This window comes from Chrysemys picta, chromosome 1 (assembly GCF_011386835.1).
Source record: "Chrysemys picta bellii isolate R12L10 chromosome 1, ASM1138683v2, whole genome shotgun sequence".
In the NCBI taxonomy this organism is placed as follows: domain Eukaryota; kingdom Metazoa; phylum Chordata; order Testudines; family Emydidae; genus Chrysemys; species Chrysemys picta.
In genome coordinates, this window is record NC_088791.1 from 73872059 (window position 1) to 73899739 (window position 27681).

Here is a 27681-nt window from a genome sequence, read left to right on the forward strand (position 1 = left end):
GCTTAATAAAATGTTGTTTGATTATCTACTAGAAGAGCTTCCTTTTCCACTTATCTACTTTTTCATATGATGTTTAATTAAAATTTCACAGCTAAATAAAATTAAATAGATTTGTGCATTTATGTACCAGTGCCAGTTTTGGGAAACAAACTATGTATTGGTCCTTAGGGAACGATCCAGCAAATACTTGTTCACATTAGTACATTTACACACATGAGAAGTCCCATTGACCTCAGTGGGGCTATTTGTGGGTGTAATGATGACCTGTGGTTTGTGCCCACACAAGGGAGCAAAGGGCATAAGGCAGTCTTCTTATTTCTCTGCCCAAGCTACCCAAGTTGCAAGTCCCAGTGCACAGGGGAGAACAGTCTCTGTGGAGTTGCTACTCCCCCTCCTGTACAGATGGGCATGGGCAGGAGTTGGTGGAGCCTTGACTCTTCCCCTTCAACATGTCAGCAGAGCTGGCACAGAGAGGGAAGGAAGTTGCCACAGGCAGTGGGCTGGTGCACTTGCTTCCCTGCAAAGCAAGAGGAAATATAGGAACAAATTGTGACTCTTTGAGTCACTGTTCAGTCCCTGGTCTGCTCCTTGAGCAGTCATCCTGTGCACTGCCCCTCACACAAGGCTCATGAGAACTCCATCTTCTGGATCTCCATCAGCAAACTGAATCAGGAACATACGGCTTTGCAGGATTGGGCTTTTGAAAATTGGCACTTATACAAGTGAAGCAGTGTTTTGTTTAAATGTGCCCAATTGACTATCCAAATGTGGGGTTTGGCCATCCTGCTAATGCAGCCACATTTGTCATTTGATTGAGTTTTTAGGCTAAGACAGGGTGTCTAGCTGCCCTGCCCTCGAAGGAGCCCTGGGAAAGAACTGTGGCTCTCTGAGCTCCTTTCTTGCTCACTAGGAGAAGTAACTTTAGTTTAGCCCTTTACTAGGTTCAGCTGAATTTCCTCTTCCACCAGCATAGCTTCCCAGGTCCATGTTCTACCCATCTCCTCCCCACAGGCTTGCTTGGTGGAGGAGGGCATCTGACATGCCATCCATTTCCTCTGCCCCCAGGCCTGGAGTTGTGATGAGGGGAATGATAATGTGGTTCCACATGGGTGGGGTGGGGGGGTGTTTCTTATTCTGCCTACTCCCTTGTGCTGCAATTCGGTCTTGTTAATTGGGGTCCTTGTATATTTCTGTGTGTATGTAGGTAATTATAAATAAAATACACTATATGAGTAGCATGATTTCATTGTTGTGAATTTAATGTACTCTTTTTGTGGTGTTTATTTATTTATTTAATAGGTAGATAGTGATTATTATAAAGCTTCATTCCTCAAGACAACTTACGAGGGTAAAACCCTGGAAATTTCAGATTTAAAATCATTCACAAGATATTCTGTAGTAGTCACTGCTTTTACAGGAGATGTAAATGCTGCACATATTGAAGGCAAGTCTAGTACTTCAGTAATTGTCTCCACATTTGAGGCAGGTGAGTGTTTTTTGTGTTTTTAACTTAAACATCACTGTTTTTTTTTTTAAACCTATCCAGTAAAGAAAATGTAAATTCTGAATACCAGCTACACTTTCAATACATCTTTAGATTTTGCTCTCACAATAAAGATGTGTAAATTCCCCTTGATATTAAAGTGTGGTTGTAGACAACAAGTGACAGTAAAAATAAATGCTGCTAATACTTAGCACATATCATCCATCGATCTCAAAGTGCTTTACAGAGGTGGGTAATCATTATGCCTGTTTAACATTTGAGTAAGAGTGATGCACAGCTAAACAAGGAGGCCAGAGGGAGTCTGTAGTAGACAGAAATCAATCTAATGTCAAGGCAATACTGTACACTTTAAAGGGATACTCTGATTTAAGGAACAGACTGCCTCGGCAGACAAGCCATGGACCATGAAGATAGGTCTTTAAATTTCCAAATGTTCAGAGTCAACTTCTTGACTGTAACCTCACTTTTAAAAATACCTTGTTTCTTTTCTCAAGCATGTATGCTGTGTTTATTATGATCATTTATGTACTGTAAATGTCACAGTTCTTAATCTCTTCTTTTCTAATGAAGGGAAACCCATCAGGGCTGCCCAGGCTGAGGGGGGAGGGGAGAGGCAAGTGGGACAATTTGCCCCAGGCCCCACAGGGGCCCCCATGGGAATATAGTATTCTATAGTATTGCAACTTTTTTTTATGGAAGGGGCTCCCGAAATTGCTTTGCCCCGGGCCCCCTGAATCCTCTGGGCAGCCCTGAAACCCATATCGATGCATGGACCTATTTTGGACATTGTTGTGTTCTGATCAAATGAATGGTGCACTGTAGAGCGCATGGCACAGTTAGCAATTATGTGCAAGAATCAAAAGGCTAATTTAAAGATTTACTTTTTTGTGATAATGCACCTACATGAATGATAGAATAATAGTCCAGGAATAAAAATTAGCGTGATTAGCTTCATAACAAGGCAAACTGCTGCCGCTGGATTTTCATACTCAAGCTTTTTATGTGGTATCTGAGTGAGTTTAAGGCTTGGAGAAGGGCTAACTGACAGGCTCAATCCAGAGAAGACTGAGTTGATATCTGTGGGCTGGGAAGCAAGCAGAGATTATATCTGACCCCTTGATTGAGGTGTGCTTGCCTTTGGTTAATAGAGTTCACAATTTGGGGTCATGTTAGATCCCTGGCTGCTCAGGAAGCATGAGTAGGCAAAACAACTTCTTTTCTATGTGTGTCTGGAAAGAGAGGTACAGCCTTTTCTTTTAGACAGAGCAGTTGGTTAAATGATCATTGCTTTTGCACCTTGAGAATAAACTACTTGAATAAATGTGTTTTATAAAGGGCTACCTTAGGATCATTGGGAAAGAGCATGATAAATGTGCTCTGAGATCTGCTTCTGCTACCAGTAAATTTCTGGATGGAATTTAAAGTGCTGGTTTCACTATAAAACACTAAGGCCTGGTCTACACTACAATCTTAAATCGACATAAACTGGGTTAAGTCAATCTAATAATGTATGTGTCAACACTGCCGAGTCCCTTCCACCAATCTAAGTGGCCTGTAAAGTCGACTTCTGTACTCCACCTCCACGAGAGGCATAGTGCTTGATTCGACATCCATGGGTCGACATGGGGATAGTGTAGACTCTGCGTTGTGTAATTCGAATGGAGGGCACTTTCAACTCCACTGCACGTCAGCTAGGTACACACGAATCAGCCACTCCCCTGTTAAAGCCCCGAGAACATTTGAATTTTCATTACCTGTTTGCTTAGTGTGGAGAGCTCACCAGCACAGCTGATCATGGGGACTCAAGGCTGCAAATTGGCCAGCATGGAGTACATGGGAGGTGGTGGATCTTATTGCTATGTGGGGAGAAGAGTCTGCAGGCAGAGCTCTGATTCAGCAGAAGAAACGCTGACATCTATGCCAAGATTGTGCGGGGCATGGAGGAGAAGGGCTATACCAGGAACACGCAGCAGTGCCATGTGAAAATAAAAGAGCTTCAGCAAGTGTACCAGAAGACAAGGGAGGCGAACAGTCATTCTGGTTCTGCCCCACAGACGTGCCACTTTTATGAGGAGCTGCATGCAATTCTCAGCGGCAACCCCACCACTACCCCAAAATACTTCATGGATACCTCTCAGGAGCCCCGGGCGACCGATAGCAACAACAAGGAGGACATTGTTGACAAGGAGGAGGAGGAGGATGTGAGGCAGGCAAGTGGAGGATCCATTCTCCCCGACAGCCAAGAACCGTTTTTAACCCCAGAGCCCATCCCCTCACAGGACCAGTTGGTGGCGGAGTGTGATGCTGGGGAAGGCACTTCTAGTGAGTACTAATTTCCAATCAAACTGTAGGGATTACATGCTATTATTTTTTATGTTTAATCTGAACGAAAAAGTAGGTGTAGTGGGTATCGGTGGCCACTCCAGCTATGCAGAGGGTGCTCTCTGAAAAAGACTGTTTATGTGCACGGGGATGGCCTGGGAATCCTCCATGGAGATCTCTAGGAAGCGTTCATGGAGGTACTCTGCAATCCTTTGCAGAAGGTTTCTGGGAAGGACTGCTTTATTTCATCCACCAAGGTGGGATACTTTCCTGTGCCACTCCACTATTAACTCTACTGGCATCATTGCAGCACACAGCATTGCAGCATAAGGACTAGGTCTGCACCTAGACGCTTGCAGCATCTGCTCCCTTGCTGCCTCTGTTACCCTCAGGAGAGTGATATCGCATAGGGTCACCTAAGGAAAACAGGGGAAGTTTTCAATGCTAGCCCTTAAACTGCAAACAATTCAACAAGTAATCTGCCCCCCATTTGGTGAAATATGGATCACACAACCACATTTTCCCAAATGGCCCATAGTTCTGGTTGGAAGGGATCACCATGTATTGCAAGCAGCATTGAAAAAATAAGGGGGGGGGGAGGTGGCGGTTTCCTGTTTGTCTCCCTTCCCCCCAACCCGGTGCCGCTTTTGTAACAAACAAACAATTTGGGGGACTTTACACTGGTGCCTGTCCTCAAGCACCATCCAGGTTGCTAGGAGAAAGGGGGCTTTTCTCAAGTTCCAACCTGTGATCCCAAGGATGTCTTCACAAAAGCAGCAGCATAAGACCCCTCACCGCATGCCTCGTGGCTTTACTCACCAGGGCTGGAGTGGCAAACCGACCCTTGTAATAGCCAGCGATTACATTGTGGCTTGCAGTGAAGTGTATTGAGGGGTGATTTTTTTATTTAAAAAATTAACCTTGCACCAGAAACAATGTATGCACTGTCAGTGCTACCCTTGTGCTTTGCATTCCTTGCAGCCGAAACCTTGTCTGTCAGCGCATCCTCCACACTGGGACACAGGCGCCGACTTTCTAATGTGCCGGGGTGTGCTCAACGCCTCGCTGTGCCCCAGACCCCGCCCTCATCTCACTCCTTCCTCCAAGGCCATGCCCCCCACCTCTTACCGGCCCCGCTCCACCTCCGCCCCGCCTCTTCCCATCCCCGCTCCATCCCCTCCCCCACAGAGCACCACGTCCTCGCTCCTCCCTCTCCCTCCCAAACCCTCCTGCATGCCACAAAACAGCTGATTGCGGCAGGCAGGAGGTGTGGGGAGAGAGGGAGAGGTGCTGATCAGTGGGGCCTGCCAGTGGGTGGCAATAGGGTGACCAGATAGCAAATGTGAAAAATCGGGACGGGGGTGGGGGGTAATAGGAGCCTATATAAGAAAAAGACCCAAAAATCGGGACTGTCCCTACAAAATCGGGACATCTGGTCACCCTAGGTGGCAAACACTGGGGAGCTGCGAGGGAGCTGATAGGGGAGTTGCTGGTGGGTGCTCAGCACCCACCATTTTTTCCCCCTGGGTGCTCCAGCCCCAGAGAACCCATGGAGTCGGCACCGGGACAGAGACTTTCCCAGATTAGAAGGCAGAAAAAGAAGACTCAGGAGGACATGTTCAATGAGTTAATGCACGCCTCCGAGAGTGACAAGATGGAGCTCAGAGCATGGAGGATTATACTGTCCGAGAACCTGGACATGGACACTGAGGACAGGAGAACATGCAGGGAACAAGAGTGTGCCATGCAGGAAAAGATTCTGCAGATTATGAAGGAGCAATCAGACATGTTGAGGCAGCTGGATGCTAGTCCCTCTGCAGCCTATGCTGAACCTACTGCCTATCACCCAGTTCTACATCCTCCTCCCCTAAACGTCCTATGAGGCGGGGGAGAGGGGGAGTTCGGTATCCCTTGCACTCCACATCAGTGGAGGGTACAAGGACCAGAAGGTGCCCATTCCCACACCTTTGCTTGTTACTGCAGTGCATCTGTAAGCAAGCTGTCCTTGTTTCTCCCCCCACAGTGTTATCAGCCCTTTTGCCCTAGGTTATCTTACTTTTCTTTGCTGTCTCTGTGTGTTTGTGTGCATAATAAAACTTAATGGATTGAGGAGAAAAGGCTCTTTATTCATTCAACACCCGGTGGTTGGTGCGGGTGGAGTTTACAGGGGAGAAAATGCAATGGAGGGGACAGTTTAGTAAGGAACACCACAGATAAGTGTCATATTACTCTGGCTCATTGCTGAAACTGGTTTTGAAAGCCTCACAGAGACACAGAGCCCCTCAATGTGCTCTTCTTATTGCCCTGGTGTCTGGCTGCTCAAAATTGGCTGCAAGGTGATCTGCCTCAACCCCTCCACCCCAGAGGAAACTTTTCTCCCCTTGTTTCACAGATATTATGGAGCACACAGCAGGCAGCAATAACAGTGGGGATTTTGCTTTCACTGAGGTCTAACCTAGTAAGCAAACTGTGCCAGTTAACTTTTAAACATCCAAAGTCACGTTCCACCACCATTCTACACTTGCTCAGCCTATGGTTGAACCGGTCCTTACTGCTGTCCAGGCTGCCTGTGTATGGCTTCATGAGCCATGGGAGCAAGGGATAGTCTGGGTCTCCCAGGATCACGATTGGCATTTCAACATCACCAATGGTTATTTTGCAGTCTGGAAAGAAAATCCCTGCTTGCAGCTTTCTGAACAGACTGTGTTCCTAAAGATGCATGCACCTTTCCCAACCAGCCCACATTGATGTCAGCGAAATGGCCCCTGTGATCCACCAGTGCTTGCAACATCATTGAGAAGTACCCCTTTCGGTTTATGTACTCTTTGGCAAGGTGGTCTGGTGCCAAGATAGGGATATGTGTTCTGTCTATCGCCCCACCTCAGTTAGGGTACCCCATCACAGCAAAACCATCCACTATGTCCTGCATGTTGCCCAGAGTCACTATCCTTCTTAGCAGAAATCTGTTAATGGCCCTGCAAACTTGGATCACAACAGATCCCACGGTAGATTTACCCACTCTAAATTGATGCCCCACTGACCGGTAGCAGTGTGGCATTGCAAGTTTCCACAGAACTATCGCCACTTGCTTCTCCACTGTCAGAGCAGCTCTAATTTTAGTATTGCTGCACTTTGGGGGTGGGGAAAGCTTTTCACACAGTTCCTGGAAAGTGACCTTACGCATTCTAGTTCTGCAGCCACTGCTCGTCATCCTATAGCTGCATAACGATGCACCAGTCAGTGCTTGTTTCCCAGACCCAGAAATGACACTCAATTGTGTCAAAGTGATGCGTGACTGTCACCAGCAACTGCGAATTGCTCCACTCTGACTTCCAGCAGGGCTGCTAGCGTGGCATCACATTGTTTCACATGGCAGCTCCTGTATCAGCTGTGTAAATACTACAGGATAAGGCGTGAGGTGTTTGTAATGCTCACAACAACAGTGTGCAGCTGAGCGGGGTCCATGCTTATCTTGCCATGGCGTCTGCGTGGGTGACCCAGGCTTATGGCAAAAGGCTTGGTTTGTTTGCTGTTGATTTCAGGAAGGGAGGGACAGAGGGAGGGAGGTAAGTGCATCATGGAAGGCTAATGCCGTGTTCCCATAACCATCTGTGCTAATGTTTTGGTCCCATAAGGCATTGCAAACCCAACCCAAAATTCCACTCGGCTACATGCACTGTGGGATAGCTACCCACAGTACAGTGCTCTGTGCAAGCCCGCTAGAGAGGATGCACTCTTCCGACACAATGAGCTAGTATGGACACACAAGATCGACTTGCTTAAATCAGAGGCTCAGTGTCGACATAAAGTCGGCTTAACTTTGTAGTGTCAACATGGCCTATGTACTGTATGTTTGGGCATCAGTTAATGGAAAGACTGCTCCTCTCCTTGGATAATGCTGTGTCAGCTCTGAGCAGCGGAGGCTCTTGATATAACAGTCCCCTTGTTTAAAAGTAGTGAGGGTGGTTGGTGCTGGCAGAGTGTTTTTAGAAAGGGATCCCCAACTCAGACACCTCTTCCTATGGTCTAACAAAACAAGGATTTGTTACATTCAGAGCATACTTCAAGGCCGATGCTTTCCATGGGGCTTTCCAGGAAGCAGTGGATTTAGAGATGAGGTTGGTTACTTATGATCTGATGCTAATTATGCTGGGCTTCTAATCATTATGTTTGCTATTTGTGAGATTAATATTATAATATTTGCACAGGCACTTAGTGGTTGGGATAATAGTTTTTAATTAAACAAATTAAATAGCAGTGATATAATCCTGGTGTTCAAAAGATTATTTTTTCTTAAACCTTTCTGTATTTTAATCTATAAATAAATAATAACAGTAATAAATTCCAATTCAAAGTGAATTTCTGAAATATTTCCTTTAGTGCCTAAAGACCCACCTAACAACGTAACATTTCAGAAGATACCAGATGAAGTAACAAAATTCCAAGTGACGTTTGTGCCATCATCTGAACCCAATGGAAATATTCAAGTATATCAAGCCATGATTTACAAAGAAGATGACCCTGCTGTTGTCCAGATTCATAATCTAAGTGTCATTGACAAAACAAATAAATCGGTCACTGCAGTGATAGAGGGGCTAAAAGGAGGACATACATATAATGTCATTGTAAGGTTTAATACAATTTTCTGTCTTTGATGTCAACAGATTTGCCTAATTAAGGAGTGCAGGCCTAAGCCCAGAATATGGTTTTGTTCCCTGGCATTGTAACCAAGGGTATAAAGTGCATGGGGAAAATCAGTAGTAAATGAAGACACTTAGCATCTCACTGGTGGTAGCTAGCACCTTGTAGGACTAGATCCTAGATCACCAGGCCAGTGTTTGGCACATCACTTTCAACTACAACATTTTGTTCTATCTTTTGATACCCAAAGTCGTCTTCTGTTTTATTGTTTTTTGTTTCAGCCTCAAGGCCCAATCCTACAAGCAGTAACTACAGATGAATCTTGATTACTGCTTGTAGTTCCACCATTAAAGCAATCAGGGATTAGGACAGGAGGGGAGGAGAAGCAAGAGTAAAAATCCTCCTGGAAATAATTGTTTGGAGATTGGATTTGTTTCCCCACCCCCTTTGTTTTACCTATGTTACACCAGGGACTGAAATATTGTTTTCCTTGAGATTTTAGAGATGAGTGTAGTGAATGGCATAAAGAATGACCTAGGAAGGTACTGGAGAGAGTCCCTCTGGAAATTATTATTATTATTATTTTTTAGAGTAAATCTACTCCGTTTCTGATTTCGCCAATATCAAAGGAGTTTGGAAGAATAAACAAATTAGGCCAAATTCTTCTTTCAGTTGCACTGGTGTAAATCCAAACAATCTCAGGTATAACTGAAGGCAGGATTTGGTCCACTGGTATGTAGTTTAAAAAAATGTAGGAGAATCAGATAATAGTATCCAATTTACTTTTGTATATTGTCTTTCATACAAAAGTACTACAAAATGCTCCACGAGTGCTTTCAAGCTTTACACGCAGATAGAATTATTTTAATCATCATTTATCATACAGTCGGCATCTATATATGCAGAGGGACAGGAGTCAAGAGGGATATAAAGACCATGTTACAGGAGAGAAACTAAGAGGCTCAGGGAATTGGATTTCATGATAGGCTAGGAAAATGAGATAAGTCTTGAATTTGGATTTAAAGAGAGTCAGGGAATGAGTTAGAGGTAGAGAGACATGTTAATGTAATAGTGTGTTCCCGAGAGTACAAGGGAATGGAGCTAGAGATAAATTAGTAGGGAAATTTTAATACATATTTTAAATAATGTTGCTCCATATATACATAAATTAAGGTTCTAGTTCCATCTTGAATTAGAAAAACATGAATGACAAACTCAAGGTTTATGGTATCACTGAAACCCTTCAGTCTTGTCATGTTATGTATATATAAAATTGCAGGATTCATTATTCCTTTAAAAAGTATATATTTAGCTTTTGCTGATTTAAGTTTAACACAAATGATCAATAAAATAAAGTGTTCATTTCTTTTTAAGGTGTATGCAATAAATGGTGCTGGTGCAGGGCCAAAAATCCAACTAAAAATAACTATGGATATTAAAGGTATGCATAATAAAATGCTTTTTTGCTGAGATCCCTATAAGCTTCAAAGAAATTACTGTAAATTTGTGCATATATATGTGTGTCCCTCCTGTCCATTGTCTAGAAGAATCAGCATAAGGCTGAGAGCCTTGAATGCCTGAGTTCTATTCCTGCCTCTGCTACAGATTAATGATATTTGGTACTTATATAGGACCTTGCTGATAATGAATTGTACCATACACCATAATTAGCACCAATAAAACAGTGGGAGTACTTATGGAATAAGGTACTACTCAATGTGAAAAAGGTTATCAGAATTTACCATTTTACAAATATTTAGGTATGTCTCACCATGACATTTAGAAATAGAGTATAGAACCATATGTACTTATACCATACTACATCCATGAGAAGCAAATAAAATCATTGGCCCCATTTCACAGATAGAAAAACTGAGGCTCAGATTTTTTTTTTAAATGGTGTTCTTTCTTTGTCAAACCAGTCACTTGGACTCTGATCCTGCAAAGGGGGAAATCTGTGAGGGCAGACTCTCACCCTCTCAAGGACCCCATTGCAGGATTGAGGCCTTAATTAGGACATTAGGCTGTCCACCAAAATGTCCCAAATAAGAGGATTACATGCTTGAACTAAGTGATTTTAATTAATAAATTAGAAAGCAAAACATTTTGGCTTGTCTTTGTTTAAAAACAGAACCACCAAGACCTAATAAGAAACCAACACCAGTTTTTGATACTAGCGGGACACTACTTGTTACTGCTACAACAATTACTATCAGAATGCCAGTATGCTACTATAATGATGATCATGGACCTATCAAGAAGATACAAGTTCTTGTTGCAGAAGCAGGAGGTAGAGAAAGCTATTATGTTCTTTTGCTAATTGTTCATACTTTTTAGTTTCTTGCATTTGACCTATTACTCTGTTCCCTTATTGCCTTTATTGGGTGATGCAGAATTAATGTTGGGAGACATTTGACCAGTTACTGTAGCAATTGTAATACTCCCAGGAGTCATTCATGTGATACCGCTGTGCTACCATTCCTTGCTCCAAAGCTTAAGCATTATCTATGTGCTGTAAACTGGATTCAGGGAACCTGCCCAAGGCATTCACCCTTTTCAGCTAACAAATAGTGCTGTTGGTGGTTGAAGTCGCCCGTACACTATTTTTCATTATCTTTTTCAGGGTTTATCCGTTTTCTTTGTTCATGATTTTCTTTTAAAAATAACTCATGCGGTATCTGTGAAATTAAAATATCTGAAAGTTCCATTTAGCAGTTTTTCCTTCTGTAGCCATTTTGTTGCTGTTAGAAGAATGCAACCATGATAACATTACTGTTTTACTGCAGGAATGAGTCATGTAAATTTCTTTTGTGCTGTACGGGTCAAATTCTGAACTGATGAGCTTTTGCTAATGAATATTTGCTCATATGAGCAGTCCCATGGGTCTAGTGTATACCATTCACTAAAATGGTCACTTATTGAGGTGTTTAAATGGGAGCTATTGGGTGCTATGCACTTCTGAAAATAGAACCATTGGTTTACCTTCTTTAACTGCAATCTGTTTAGGATATAAATGATTTATAATTAATTTCTTCTGACAATAGTTCAGCATGATGGAAATGTTACTAAGTGGTATGATGCCTACTTCAAAAAACCCAGGCCATATTTTACAAATGAAGGCTTTCCAAACCCACCCTGTACAGAAGGAAAGGAAGGACTGAGTGGCAAAGAAGATATGTATGTTATAGGTGCTGATACTACATGCATGATACCTGGGAGTGAAGATAAAATCTGCAACGGCCCCCTAAAGCCAAGAAAGCAGTACTTGTAAGTATACGATTCAAGTTCTATGTCAATGTTTGAGCAATAAAAATGTTTAAACAAAAATATGCATTTATATGAGTGACGATCAGACAAAATGCAAAGGTAATATATTTTTAAAGCCCATTTAAGAAAAGGCGAGGTCTAACGTGATTTCACAAGACTTCACAAGAAAACATAGGCACACTGGGACTTTCTGTATGAAGTGGTTTTAAATCTTCATATACTTAATTTTTTTTTTTTACTGGACTGTAAATATGAGAGAACTGACAGGTAGTTTTTTTTGTTTTAGTAACATAAGATTGTCCTTCCTGAATTCAGCAAGTCTAAATGCAAGATTAAGTACTATCCATTTCATGCATCTACAGTATACTTTTAACATGCTGACATTAGGATTCTTAAATTATATGGTGTATACTGATTGCATGTAATTTTCCCCCAAAATGAAGAATAATTACTAGTTCTTCACTGAATGAATGATTTTAAAACTTGTATGTAAATATTTGATTCCTGACTTTATTAAATTATTTTACAGATTTAAGTTCAGAGCAACAAATGTTAAAGGCCAGTTTACAGATTCAGACTATTCTGACCCTGTCAAAACTTTAGGTAAGGAGAATTTAATTTATTAAAGACATTTTAATATTTCAAAAGCATCTGATAAGTTATGAAATTGCTCCCTCTCCTTTTTACCAGATCATTCTCTTCTAAGTTAATAACTACAACTTTTGGTGGGCCTAGCTTAACCTCAAGAGTGCACAGTCTCGAAATCCATTCCTCCCACAGGAAGCCCTGCAAAGCCAGGCCACTGCATGATCTTCTTCACGAGTCTCAGCTGTGATCCATTCCTTCCGCTGGCAGCCATCCTATGGACATGATCCCTTGACCCTTCAGGTTCAAACAATCAATCGTAAACTGGCTGGCAAGGTTCTGCTTAAACCAGTGGTGTTCTAACGTAGAACCTAGACAATTCTGGATGTCACTAACCAATGGCATAATTGTTGTTGGAACCCCAAACCGCACATAGCTGCTGCAGCAGCTGCACTGATCCTGAGGGAGTGAGATTCAAACTTCTTTGGGCAGATCCCTTGAAATTGATAGGTTTCTTTAACAAAACAGTAACCCGATACTTAGGAAACTATCATCCTCAAGAAGTTTTTAATAAACAATGGTGTCTATTTAACATTCAGTGAATGCCTTAATATTGTGTATCTAAGACCACTAATATCTGGGAATTTTCATATAAAGTGTTGCTGGGTTAGTTTCAAATATTCCACAAGCCACATCCTCTCTGGGGGTAAATTGATGTGGCTTCATTGCCATAAATGCCTCCTATTTTACTAAGTCTTCAGAATGAAATACCTGGAACTCGATTTTCTTTGAGAGGCCCATGGGATGAAGGCAGAGGGACCACGAAGCTCAGTGAGATTGGTCTCACCAAGTTTCTAGGTAATCAATAGGTTGTGAAGGTTTGTAGAGTAGACAAGGAGAGCTGCTTCCCAGTCTCATGGATCCTGGGGCTCCACAGGTAAGGGAAGGCCTATCCCCATGAAAGCGGAGTGTTTCCATGGGGAAGACAGAACAGACTCATCCATGCTACTTTACTTGCCTACCCTTTAAGCATGGCCTTGTGCAGTGATCTATTGTGTTGCCACAAGGTGCATGGTGGCAGCTGCAGAGGAGGACCCAGCAGGAGTTAATGCCACTTGGGTTTACATGGTTTCAGCCGCTGGTGAGGTTGCAGCTGGTCCTCTGCTCAACCCACTCTTGGTCCCACTTCTAAAATCCTGTGATGTCCAGCCACTGCTGAGCTTTGGCAGAAGAGCTCCTACTCACTGCCAGGAAAAAGGGAGCACAGGGCTCCCTCATCCAACTCTGCCTCCTCCCACCCTCACCCAAGAAATGTGCCGGTTTTGATTCCCTTTTGTTTGCAAAAGTAGTCAAAGGACAATCCAGTCTTCAGATATTTGTTCTTCAAATGTTCAATCCCAGTATTGCCCACTTTCTGTTGCAGGTGAGGGACTGTCAGAAAGAGCTGTAGAAATAATACTTGCAGTTACTTTGTGTATACTTTCCATAATTCTTCTTGTGGTGGCTATCTATGCTTTTGCAAGGTAAGACTTCTTTGTATATAAAATACTACACATTATTTTTAATCTGTATGCAAATATGTCTTTAAATATAGAAGAAATAAATCCTATACATAGAACCGTATGCAACCAGCCTGATACCTTAAATTATGTTGCATTTTAATACCATTTTTTATCATATAGAAACTTACTATCATCCATTACAGAGGGTGAGCAGCTTGATTTGAAGTCAGCCAGTCAAAGTCTGTTCTCAGTGACACTGGTGAAATTTCAGAGTAGCTCCATTGAAGTGAATGGAGCTAGTCTGAAATTACATCTGTATTTGAGAAATCAGAAATCTGATGCTAGGTGAGGTAACCTATAGCATGCATAGATGCCTAGTTGAAGAAGTAGGCAAACTGCTGCATGAATGACATTCATTCGCTCACTAGCCACAGATGCTATGCTGCCACTGCTAGTTCACTAGGGTTTTGAAGGAAAATAAGAAATGGAGGTCAAGAGTTTACACAGGAGTTAAGTATAAGGGCTTGATTCTCTTTTCACACACATTTTACACTAGTATAACTCCATTGTATTCAGTTGAATTACTTCTGGTTTATACTAGTGAAAATGAGAGGAAAATCAGGTCCAAGTAGTAATAATTTCTGGGGCAAACTTTCTCCATTGTCAGAATTTTGCCAGTAAAATGGGGCTAAAATGCATGCTGACAAAAATGTTCAAAGAGATGGGTAAAATGTTATTGGTTTTGCTGTTATCATCACAGAATGAAAAATGGAAGTATCGTTTTTTTAGAGCTTCTCTACTCCTAGTTCTATGAAAGGCTGAATCTATCCTTCTATCCTGCTAATTCACATGTAATTAATAAATCATTTGAATATTCTTTTTCATTCACTCTCAACTTTGTTATGATCTTTGGTTTAGAATCCGACAAAAGCAAAAAGAGGGAGGCACCTACTCCCCGCGGGATGCAGAAATTATTGACACTAAATTCAAGCTGGATCAGTTGATCACAGTGGCAGACCTGGAACTGAAGGATGAGAGATTTACTCGGTAAAAATACTCCTTAGGCGAAGCAGTAGTCTGTAGCCATGACCCCTTTCTGACCTTTGCTTGTTTCGAAGTGTTTGTGGTGTTCTTATTTACACAGGCCACTAAGATCCTCTTTCAAAGGATGCCCTCCATCCTCCAGACACTGCTGACTAGTGTGTAGAATATTACTTAATCTTCACATCTTTTATAATAAGATAAAGATCTAAGTTACAATAAGATAAAGCTCTAAGTGCAAATCATCCTTTAATTCTTATGGCAAAAGGAGCTGCATTTTTTAAACATAGGAAATTGTTCAGTATTTTGATGGCTCGCTATTTTCTGTGGATTGCAAACTTATAAACATCCCAAAAGATCCAAACCCTTAAATCGTGTCTTTTTCAGCTCAATCAGTAACAATATAGTCATTGTTTAATTGACATTTAGAAAATGTTTTAGCACAAGGGGACCAATTTTGCAGCTGAGTTTCTCTGGAACATGAAAACACTCTGGCCACACTCATACACCCAGGCCCTGGAGAAGCATGTGGTAGCCTTAGGCCACTCAGCTGGCCAGATTTCCTGGGTTTTCACAGAGTGACAGAGACTCTTGCCCCATGTATTGTTTGGAAGGGAAGCTGTACTGTGTTCCTTTTGGTAGTCAGAAATTGCCACATTATTCCACGGATAGATATCATGAAAATTCTAAACAGTGGGCTATGACTGAATTAGCAAATGATGGATAAATATTATTGACATGGCTGTATTTTCCCTACTCTGTCACACAGCACATAGAATAGGAAGCACTATGGCAGGCAATCTCCTTAAAGATTGGAAGCCTAAGATTACTTTGCCCTAGGAGTTAAGCACCCTACTGTTGCAGACTATGGGTAGCTTGAAGAAACCTGTAACTATTGACCTGTTTGTTTTGAATGTTTTATGGCTATGTGTATGGTGCAGAAAAGGATTATTGCATTATAAAGCTGTTCAAATGTGTGCATTTAAGAGTGGCCACTTACAGCACATGGTCAAACATACTGAGAATCCTCTGATGCAAATGAATGCAATGCATCCTGTGTGGACATTGTGCCACATTTTGTTTAGATAATATAGTCTAATACCCATTAACAGTAATGGAGATGTTCACTTTCAACCAACAGACACAATCCTTTGCACCTTTGTAGCTGTAAACCAGATAAATGTCCCTGTCCATTAACTTGAGAAGTTTCCTATAGCGTATACATTTGAAAATTGCTAACAAAATAGAACAATATCATTTTTGTTTGTGTACTAAATTATTAATGGATTTTACTTCCAGATACTCCTCATTTTTCTTTAGACGCAAGGAGATATTTGTCATCCAGTAAGTTATTGAACTGTTGACGAGACCTGGTGTGATTTCCATAATGTTGTGTAACTTGTGTGCTACTATACTTTGTTGATCTTTGTCCAAAGTAAATCATTTTCCAAAGTGCGTTCTTGGTAATGAAAATGAAATTAGTATTAGCAACTTATATTATTATATGGTAATACTAATGACAAATGATTGTATTTGTCAACATGTCATCTTTGATCTCAGTGATTAATGTTAAGACACTATAATTCTGCAACTATTTTAAAACAAAGGAGAGCTATTTTTAACAGAAATTATGTCAGGCTCACTTCAGCAGACATACAAAAAGTAGACAGCACAATTAGAGTGCATGTACCAATTGGAGTTCAAAACTGGGCCTTACACTTTTCTTCAAGAGTTAGAATTTGCATATTCAGGAGAAATCCTTTTGTTTCTCCTCAGCTGCCTGTTGTACTGTCCATGCTACCAGAAAGCATCTCATTAAGATCTCAGCAAAAATTCCAGGGGGTCAAATCCCATGTTACATGGGAGAATTCCACTTTACCACTGCTCTGTCTAAATTATGACCAGTTTGGATTTATACAACATCAATCCCTGCAGGTTAGGCTACAAAATTGTAATATTTCATATTTATGTGCAGTTTGTTAAGTGATTTATACACAGCAAGGACTTTACTGAGCAGTAATTCAGCAGTTTTAGTTACCCTACCAATTACTTTACTTTGAGGCACTTTCACTTTCTGGCTCTGATATAATAAGAGTGATTTGGAATGTAAAGGTGTCATGTTAGCATGTTAAATTCTTATGCTACATGCTGATGATTACACTGAAACCATCACAAATGAATTGCACGTTCAAAATATAGTACTACTTCCTATTTCTGCATTTCCTCACTGTCATGAGTTGGTTGAATTATTACATGCATAGAGTCAATTGCCCAGCCACAGCTTTTCAAATAGTGAGGGAATACTTAGCAAGTTACTGCCAGATTCTAGATCATCTGTGCCATCTAAGCAGCATAAATGAGCCTGTTTGGGGAAGGAATCTGTCCATATGTATCATTTCCTGCTTATCCTATATCATGTGAAGCACTAAAAACAATGTTCTGTAACTGGCTAGCTAAGTATTCCCTCACCATGGGGGAAATTTTAGTTGAGGTACAGCCAGTTCCTGCATCAACCACCTATCCCCACTCTACTCTCCCCCACATTTCTGTGTAGGGGTGTGTTGCACAACACAGTGCTCTGCCATTTGTCAGCTGGCTTACCATACATCATTTGCTGTAAGTTAGCATAGAAGATTATTTGGCTCAGATAGTCAGGAACATGCAGAACAGGTCCACATAATAAGTAGGACAGGGTGGGAAGTGGTTTTCCCATCTTGTGAAAATTTCCAAGATTTCAAAACTTTTTCCCACACAGAATTGGGCCAAAAAGTCAAAATCTCAAAAAAAAATTGTGAACCAACAAACTGAAAAAAAAATTGGTTTTGGCAAATCAAAGTATTTCATTTCATTTTCAACCTTTTCAAAAACATTTTTAATATTAATTAAGTTACATTTCATAACAAAGTTGTTTCAAACAAATAAAAAACCAAAGAAAAAAAAACCCAAACCTTTTCAACAAGCAGTTTAGGTTTAGACGAATAAACATTTTTCAGAAAAAAAAGTTGCCTCAGAAAAGTTCCCGACTAGCTCTAACACCAACTCACTAATATCTGATACATATGTGCCAGATTCTTGCAACTTGCTGGAAGGGAATAATTGCTAAAATACTAACATGAGAGAGTAGTGGAGACACGTTAATCTCCTTAGGTGATATGAGACAGGCAAGAACTGAACAGATCAAGGATTGTTTAAATCAAATCAAGCCCATCTATCTAGGTAGAAATATGGAATGGATTCACCAAGCACATGTACACCAGTGATTATATCAATTCCTGTTTATTGCAGCCTTTCACAACCTGGCCCAATCCACTTATCTGGATGCATACCAATCTGCTGTGAGTGGAACCAACCTCCAGATCCTATGTGCTTTTAAACCCCATGGGTCTGGCTAGTGACAGGTCATTGTTCATAGCTCTGGGTCTGACACCCTACTTGGGCAGTGGGACTCTCTAGCCCAGCTGCCTTAGGCCCCAAAACGAGTGTCACAGTCCTCCTGAGCCCCCAGTTGCTTATACACATTCCCTCAGTGTTCCACTTTATTGTGGGTGCTTTGAACTTCTTGATTAACCCCTTCAAGGACAACATGGCAGGCAAGCAAGGAATGCAGACTTAGCAAAGGAATTTCATAACCACAGGCATTTTACTCTTGGAAGCACTTGAAGTCCCACTTAAATATAATCTCTGACCCTTTTGGTCATTTATCCAGGCTGAGAAACTTCAGCCCAGCTCCCATCCAAACTCCTGTGTAGAGAGTTCATTGTTCTTGTGGATGGATTTGGTAGTGGAGCGACATTTAGAGTTGATGGCACTCGATTTCTCTGTACCGGCTTCTCAGGAGGAGCCCAAGGAACAAAATGACATTCACAAACAAGATGGCATTTACAATTTGACACAGACATATCCCCAATTTATCACACAGACCATGTAGCATTTTCTCATAATCAACACTGTCATGATCTACAGTCCAGTTAAAGGGACAGATTCTCTCTTCATTTACAGTCCCTTCACATGTCTGTGATGCAAAGGGGCTGTAAAGCTGGTGAAAATGGGCCTTAGGGAATACTACCATCCCTTGCACCTCCTGGCATAGAGGTATGCCAGATATTTTCTGAGGAAAGGAGAGGACATGGCCTGAGAATATTGTGCTGTAGCTATTCTAGGTTGCAGAAGGGCCCTGAGGGGCTGTTACAACTGAGTGTAAATTATAGTACCCATGAGGCACAGTCAAGAATAGAGCAGATCCAGAGATAGCTTTAAGCCACCATTGTCCCATCCTTACTCCTCCATTTCTGCACAGGAACAGAGAAGCTGGCCTACAAAGAATTATTTTATTTGTTTACCAGTAGATACAATATTACTGGTTCTGGCAGTATTCTCCATTATACAAGTAGGGATTACCTACTTAAACTAATAAAATCTTGTTTATCTACCAGTAAAAAGATTAAAAACAAAATATTTTAACTGCACTCACCGTCCATGCAAACCATATGTAAGAGGAGTGTGAGCATCAGGGCTATAAGATCTGCTGAGGCATCCACTGAAAGTACTGTATGAACATTGCACATTCAAAGGATGTTCTACCCAACAATGCCTCATATGATAGCTACCTTATGTGTGGCAGCCACCTTGCCACAACTGACATTGGCACACAACTCACACAGAATGATCTAGACACTACAAATATGCAACAAAAGGCCATTTCTCCACCCACAAAGTACCTGGCTGACATTTACCCAGACAGTTTGGATTGACAGGAGTAGGTTAAGTCCCTGTCTGCACTGACGTGTGCATAAGACAGGAGGGTCTTCATATTAGCAGCAGTTCCTGGATGCATTGTGCCTGAGGCAGATATAATGCTTTGTGACATGATGGGGGGACATACATACAACAGCAGCATCTGTTATATCCTTTAAAAGGTAGGGAGCACACTCTCCCTTTCCCCATGCCAGCCAAGCTCTTCTGTGGATGGGGTTGAGGGGAAGAGGGCAGGGTGCTATCATTGCCCCTGCATGCCCCCTATAGAGGTTCTAGTGCAAGTGTCAGTGCTACATTCCCTCAGTTTAGTGTACCAAGGACCAAGATTTTGCCCGGCCACTGTGCAGTTGAAGGGAATGGGCCTGGTATCCTCTCCCTATCGCCCTTGATCACTCGTGAAGGGTTAAGCCCTATGTAGGTCTCAATTAACTTGTTAAAAATTAGTTCCTTGGTTATTCCTAGCAAGTGTCAATGGTGCTTATGAATTAAGCCTTTAGTCTACATATTCATTTCTGTAGTTTTCCATTTGGACAAAGTTGTATTTCCCTATAGATTTCAACTGATTGGCCCAGAGAGAAAGCTGAGTCTGTGTTACTATATGGTCTTCAGTTACCATTGCCAACACAAATCAGAAGTAATCTGAGTGGGATTCAGATTTTTGATAGACTTCAAAAACTCCCATATGTGAAACAATACACTGTTTAAAAAGAAAATCTGATTTAAAGCAACAAAGTGTTCTTTAGCTTAGAGAATGCTTTATCCCCCCCCCCCCCCTTTAAATGGAAATGTTAAATTATCCTGTTGAAATAGGGGAAGTTGTACTTTACAGTCTGAGTATGAGTTGTACTTTTCATGATCTAATGATATTTGCATCATGATGTTTCATACAGAAGACTGGAAAGTGAGTGAAGCTGTGCTGTTGGCAGACTACTGTTTGTACATTAAAAAATACTGTAAGACAATAAAACTGTTACCTCTTATCACAATGTTTCATTTTAGAAATATTGAAAAAAATATGCTGCATTTTTAAACCCCTGAAAGTTTGCAACCAAGCATCATTGTGCTATGCAAAACTCCATTGAGCTATTTTGGATGAGAACACTCATCATGGCACAGTTCACTCATTGTAAAGCTCCTTATACAACAAGGTTTCAAAAGCCTCAGATCGCGCATCTAAATCCACATATGGGTACTAAATGGCCTGATTTTCACAGGTGCTGAGCCCCTCTGAATCACCCCTGTAGGGAGTTGTGAAAGCTTAGTACTTCTGAAAATCAGACCCTTCATGTAGGTGTCTAATTATGGAGGTAAGTGTCAAACTTTAGGCACCCAATTAGCCCAACTACTTAAAAAACATTTAGTGCTTGTGAAAGGTGCCAGGTGACCAGCACTGAACATAGAAATCTTCTGGTTAGTAACACATACGTGAGCTAGAAGGAAGCACATTTTGTCTCCATGCCTATTCAGTGCTTGACTTCCCCTGTTGCACTGCCAATGAGAGTGCAAAGGATGTTGGTGATGGTCCTGTCTCAATGTTCTTGGCTGTAGGGTTCACTATATCTTGACCACAAAGGCGCTAAGTGTCATATTCTGAATGCTCATGTGATGTGTAAATTGAATATCAAATCCCAAATGACAGAACTACCAGTGCAGTAAGTTATTAAACACAAGCAGTTTCAGGGAAGTGAAGACAACAGAATCTCAGAAATTATTGGGATGTCGATTGGGACGTGACTTTTATTCCGTTGCTCCAAGGGGAAGACAGGGAATTCAAATATAAAGGAAGAGCAAGCAGCATTTTTTGCAGAATCTGCTAAGAATTTTGTCCAATAAAATTATAAAGAGAGAGGAGTGCCTGATGTTCAAAGGCTAGCACATGTGTGCCCAATACATTGGCGTAATTATTTAAGAATAGTCTCTCCTTGAGAAAACTTGAGCTCCGTGAAGCTGCCAAGGTTTATGTGCCAAGTAAATGCAGGCTTGGCCATAGAGTAAGACCAGAATACAATATGTGCTAGTGAAACTTGTGAACAGACTCCACAGGGAAATGCTGTGTTCATGCAGAAGGTGTCAATGCTTTATCATTCTTCACTCCCTTTTTCTGCCCCTTCTGGATTTGTACCTCTGCCTTAACTGTCCTGGTTGGGCACTTTGGGTGTAATCCTGCTCCGACTGAAGTCAGTTCCAAAATTCCCTTTAACTTCAATGGGACAGAATCAAGTTCTTTGTAAGCCTTATTTTGGATACAGATTTCCTGTAATTTGGTTGCACTAGCCAGATTACATTGTTTTGAGAAAATGACCATATCAACACAAAATATGTCGCCAGTGCACATATAGTGTAGCCTTGACATTAACTTCTCTAGTGTTATGCAGATAATTTAATAGTATATGGCTGTGCAGTTGTTTTAATATTGTTTTTGTTTCTCGTTCATATTTCCATTTCTCTTTTTCTAAAATATATTTATTACAAAGGATAGGAGACAGTGATTTTCTAAAAAATGTTAAAGTACAGCTTCTTAAAACCAAATTCTTAATAAGATTATTAAAGGAAAGCCAGATGATTATTTACAGTACTTAAAGCATTCCAGAGGTAAATATGTTAAATACATTTTAACTGGTTTAATTTCCAAGCATATGCGATTTTAGAGAGAAAAATGTTAAAGGTGTAAATTTTTGAAGGACCAAAATTTTTCATTTTGAATTTCTTTGCTAGAGATTTTTAGGCAAGATTTGCAAATCTGTGTACCTTGAAATTAGGTCCCTAAATTGATAGTGCTTGATGCACCTCTGGAAGGTGCTCACATACTACGGTGATAAGCGCAGTATAAGAACCTATGTAGAAGAAAATAGAACATGTAGGCCCTGATCCTTCAATGTGCCTCAATATGAAATACCCTTGTAGGATCAGCCTTTGGAGTCTAAATATGTAGCCTGATTTTCAAATTTGCTGAGCACTCAGAAACTCCCATTGAAGTTAGGTCACTTATATAGGGGCTTAAATATGGAGTTAGGAACCTACTCACCGGTTTTTGAAAACCTTTTGGCTTTAGCCATTTAGAATCTATATAGTCATAAAACTCAAAGATTTGAAAGACGGGCACATGTTGGAGCTACAAAGGGCTTTGTGCACTTAGTAGTCTTCTTGAGCATCCCCAGAGCTGCTACGTGGTCTGGGAGGCAGGTTTCCTTTATCACCCAAATGCTCGTCGCGCTACTTGGGCTTGACAGTGAGTCTCTGAATTTGACCCTAAAAGAATGACATTAACACATTTCATTTTATACTATATCCTTAATGCAAAACAATGGAATGACCAATGTAAGTAAAGCAGTGTACCTGATGTGTGGATTTCTTGGGCCAATGAGCATTTTTACAAGAGAACATTGGTAAAATGACCTGAAGAGAATAATAGGCTGAAACTGCATCAGCTATACTTATAAATACATAAAGTAAGAGCTCAATAACACAGTTATCCAAGACATCTAAAATACAATATTATCCCAATCCATGGAAGAAATTAGTTTAGCTCTGATTCTTTAGTTATTTAAATTTTGCATCTAAAGCCTTATCAGAATGCACTCTATTCTCTGACTCACGACTTACTGCATTTAACACAATCTCTGTTACAGGTTACTTAGTTATAGAAAATCCATCAAGTAAGTTGATTAAAGATTTTTATATTATGGCTATCAATTCACTAGTTTGTTGAGTGTGAATGTGTGGTTCCTTTTTCTATGTTTATTATAAAAAACTCCAAGCTGCGTATAAATCATAAAAGCATGACTAATTGCATGGTAACTGGAGAAATGCTTTCTCTCTCTCTGGGGTGAAGCCTGCATGTCTGTGTTTTAGCTTGGGAAGTAATACAGGGATATTTAAACTCCTTGGGGTTTAAAAACCATGTCATTATGAGAATGAGGTCACTGCAATATTTTATATGTCTAAAACCTTGCAATGTATAAAATGTTTTCTGTGCAACAAAGAGATATTATTGTACTTTAGACTACAATGATAACCTTACAAACTTCATTAATATCAAAACTCTGCATCGGAATGCTAAATTTATTAAAAAACACTCCCACTCAACAGGACGTTAAAGCTAAAAACTAGATCAGGAGGAGTAATTGAGCGAGAAGATGCTCTTATTTTGAAATGCTCTAAACAAATCAAATAATCACAATGTCAGTGATTTATATAATGTTATTTTATCTCTGTAAATATCAATTATTATTAAACTGGATAACAATTTCTTTTGATAAGCCAGTGGTTAAATGAAAAACAAACAAAGTAAAGCCCAACTTTCACATGTGTCTAATTCCTCTGTCTTTACTTCTAGGCCAATAAGCAAGAAATCCTTCCTACAACATGTTGAAGAACTTTGCACAGACAACAACCTAAAGTTTCAAGAAGAATTTTCGGTATGTTACTAGCAGTTGTCACAACATTGCAAGACCTCCAGTCGTTTCATGTGTCACATTTCATGTCCATTTTAAGCATGCAAGGCCATGAAGGATTCTGGCCTTGATAATCAATACCCAATTACTAGGTTGATTGTTTAGAAAGTAATATTACACTGATTTAGGTTGTGCAGTCTTCATTGCAACCTGATCAGAATTATTCACCTAGTGTGTCAGCAGAAGATGAGCTTCTTTAGCCCTTCCTGCCATGACACCATCCTCAGTAGTCAGCTAGATGGTGACATTAAAGTGATAATTCTAAGAAATTGTAGCAATATTCATGTAGTTTGAGAATATTTGGTTTACAGCAATTTTTTTTTGCTTTACATAGCATGATATTGTTCAATTTTGAAAAAAAAATATTTATCAGATCTTTATGCTTAGATCAGGATATGATATGTATTGGATTGTAACTGATTGTATACAGGTTTCATTCAGATGAAGGATGAAACCTAACCACTTTAAACAACATCTTTTGCTCCAAGAATAAAAGCACAATATACATAGCTGACATTTATTTTGTGAAAGGTTCAGGGCCTGATCATGTTCCCATAAAAGTCAATGGGAATTTTGTCATTGGCTTCAATGGGAGCAAGACTGGGCCATACACTTTCATTTCTTTATATATAATAGGCCAAATCCTACTTGTCTTGCTCTTATGAAGAGCCTCAGTGGGACTGGAACTGCTCATGTGGCTGTGGCCAGCAGCATTTGAGCCAGTAACTCGGCAAGTTGTCTGACTCCTGTTGAAAAATGATTAGTTTTCAAAGCCCACATGACATCTATATAATAAATATACAATTTCAAAACTACATTTAAACCTCAACTAAACTTTTCACTGTTTTCTTAAGTAACTTCTCTTTTATGGCTATCACATTTAAATTACTTTTTACACTTTATCTTCTCTTTTTGTTATTTCAGAATCTTTATCATCATCATGTCTAACACATGCAGTTATTTGCCATCACAAAAATAATTTGTCTATCTCCAGTGACTTTACCATTTTGGATTTATAGATTTGTCATGAATTGCTTACTATTTGGATTTATAAAAATGAAGAATCAAACAATAGACTTTTATACTACTAGATTATAATATTTCAGTTTCTCAGGGAACAACAACAAAAGTGTGAAAAGATTAATGATATTTCCTACAGCTTTTTGGCTATGCTCCTTAAGTCTTATTGGACTGGATTTAATAATAATAAAAAAGCACCATAAAATTCTTCTGAGCAGTAATGCAGAGGAAGCTTTTTTTTCAGGAGTAGAAGTGTTATTATACTAGAACAGGAGCGATTATAATTATATTATGCATGACTGAGCAGATGAAAAGTTTTCCTAGCAATGACATGTTCACATTTTAAAGTTCATCACTGGAAAGTTTCTAATGTTACCTTTTAGGCATTAAAGTTTCACAACAATTATAGGGTTAAAGGTTACTGCATTGAAATGCCTTAAAATCTAACATAAACCGTAATGTTCTATCAAGTAGTAGTAGTATGAGCATTTTTTAAAACTTAGACAAATATATGTAGCAAAAACCTAATTTAACCAAATTATTAACTGAACTCTTAGTTAACCAAAGGGTATATCTGCACTGCATTGTAAACCCAGGTTAGTGGGACCTAGGCTTATGAAATCGGTGTTTCCAAGCCCACACTTGAGCATCCACGCTGCATTGTAAATCGGGTCTTATAGTTGCTGGACCTAGGTCTCACAGCCATGCTAACGTGTCCATACTGCACCATGCAGATCTCCTGACTCAGATACACTGCAAAATGACAGGGATTGGACCCAACTCCTAGCAGGACTTCGGCTCTGACACACTCCCTAGTATGGTCCTAGGACCCAGGTCCTGAGTGCTTCTTAATTCGAGTCAGATTGATTTATGTGTGGACAGAAGCAAGGCTTGGGCTCAAATCTGAGCCAGAGCCCAGGCTTAGAGTGCAGTGTAGACATACTCAAAATTGTTATGTGCCCTTTGGGTTTGTACTATACTTCAGCTTCCCCAAGTCCAATATGTAGCAAAGATCTGCCAGATGGCTTATCTGAGGCCATCCAGCACTCGGGGCAGGTTGTGCTCCTGGTGGAGGGCATATCAGTCAACTGTGCAGACAAGGAAGCTGTAAAGAGCCATGCTAACTGGTGGTGGGCCAGCTTCACCCATTTTCTGATTCCTCAGTTTTCTAAAGGTTTGGCATGTCTCCTGAGACCTATGCAAAATCAGGCTTGTGTAGTATTTGATACTGTTATGGTGAGTATTTGACAATATATTTTCTAAGTGCTATTAATGAATACCTCCAACTACCTCCAAATATCATTTCAACAAAAGTCCCCATATTCCCATAAAAGTTATCTAATATATACAGCATAAATGAACTATCTGTAAAGTTTATAACCCTACAGAGAAACATTCCTTCTGTAACAAATCATCATTGAATTTGAGACTCCAAATAATCTTTATCCTGTGCTAAATTAATCAGTTGGGGGTGAAATTCATCCTGGTGCAGAGAGCTGGCACAAGGCCATTAGCACCAGTTAAGAGCTGTGATGGGGCAGATCAAGGCATGGGGGCATAGTTAGAGCAGCAACACAGGATGCCTCTGCACTACAGAGGGCTCTCTGCTGCAGACTCAAATTAGCAAGTTAAAGTCAGTCTCATGGGATATGCACTTAACATGGAAATAATGGCCCAAACTCCTGCAAACGGCCATAGACCTTGGGAGAATGCCTCCTCCCAACACCCCTGCTTACTTTCCCACACAAAATCCAATTACAGAAGCTTTGTGTGAAGAGAGGAGAATGTTACCCTTTATGAATACAGGAAATTATAACTTGTCCATTTCCAGCTTTACTTTCCTGCCATTATTGCATCCTGATTTCAACCCCTAGAAATCAACTGGGCTCTACCTGGGTTCAGGGGACCTCCCAAGTGTATCCAGTTGCAAGATCAGGGCATTACTGTTTTATAAATTAAAATGTTATTTACAAAAGAGAGAAACGCTATTGACTATGAAGAAAGAATCAATTTTGGGAATGGCCACAGGTTTAATCCAGGGCAAGATTTACAACAGACATTATTAATTAGGGGATGAAACCATAGCTAAATCCATTCTCTTTCTTAACATGTGTGTTCTGTAACATGTGATAGCATTTTCTTTAGTTTTTTATTAACTTTGTGTCTGGTAATCACGTTGTTTAAGTCTTTAACATACATTGAGGTAATGTCAACTATTATGTGTAAGGAGATTTGTAAATTTAGAGGATGAATTGCTAACCTTAGAGAGTGAATAAATTCACTGAGTTGTATAGAGGCATATGGTCCTATGAAGATTAAGGGAGAGATTTTCAAAGGCACAAATGGGAGTGAGTCACACAACTCTCATTGACTTTCAATGGAAGATGAGCACCTAATTGCTCTTTGCAGTGATTTCCTCCTGTGTGATTTCACAAGGAGAGTGTGGCACTGCTAAGAGTAGAACCCTCGTCTCCTAACGCCGAATCCTGTGCCTTAACCATAAGACCATCCTTCCTTTCTAGGACAGCACCTGCAGTTGTACTATCTAGGATAAAATGATAAAGGCCATCCAGTATTGCTGGTTCAGGGC

At 40.4% G+C, this 27681-nt stretch overlaps 1 protein-coding gene across 8 annotated transcripts in view; it reads left to right on the forward strand.

Annotated features, from left to right (window-relative positions):
• PTPRQ (protein tyrosine phosphatase receptor type Q) overlaps nucleotides 1-27681 on the forward strand; it is a 196382-nt gene that overhangs the window by 148239 nt on the left and 20462 nt on the right. For 3 of the 8 annotated variants that reach the window (XM_042850788.2, XM_065559816.1, XM_065559801.1), the window contains 11 exons: nucleotides 1300-1486; nucleotides 8207-8451; nucleotides 9842-9908; nucleotides 10599-10757; nucleotides 11512-11734; nucleotides 12264-12337; nucleotides 13743-13842; nucleotides 14740-14868; nucleotides 16162-16206; nucleotides 23247-23273; nucleotides 23954-24035. In XM_042850788.2, coding sequence (XP_042706722.2) covers nucleotides 1300-1486; nucleotides 8207-8451; nucleotides 9842-9908; nucleotides 10599-10757; nucleotides 11512-11734; nucleotides 12264-12337; nucleotides 13743-13842; nucleotides 14740-14868; nucleotides 16162-16206; nucleotides 23247-23273; nucleotides 23954-24035 — 1338 coding nt within the window. The remainder of the gene's footprint in view (nucleotides 1-1299; nucleotides 1487-8206; nucleotides 8452-9841; nucleotides 9909-10598; nucleotides 10758-11511; nucleotides 11735-12263; nucleotides 12338-13742; nucleotides 13843-14739; nucleotides 14869-16161; nucleotides 16207-23246; nucleotides 23274-23953; nucleotides 24036-27681) is intronic. The other 5 variants (XM_065559795.1, XM_024104789.3, XM_065559797.1 and 2 more) reach the window with 3 other exon arrangements.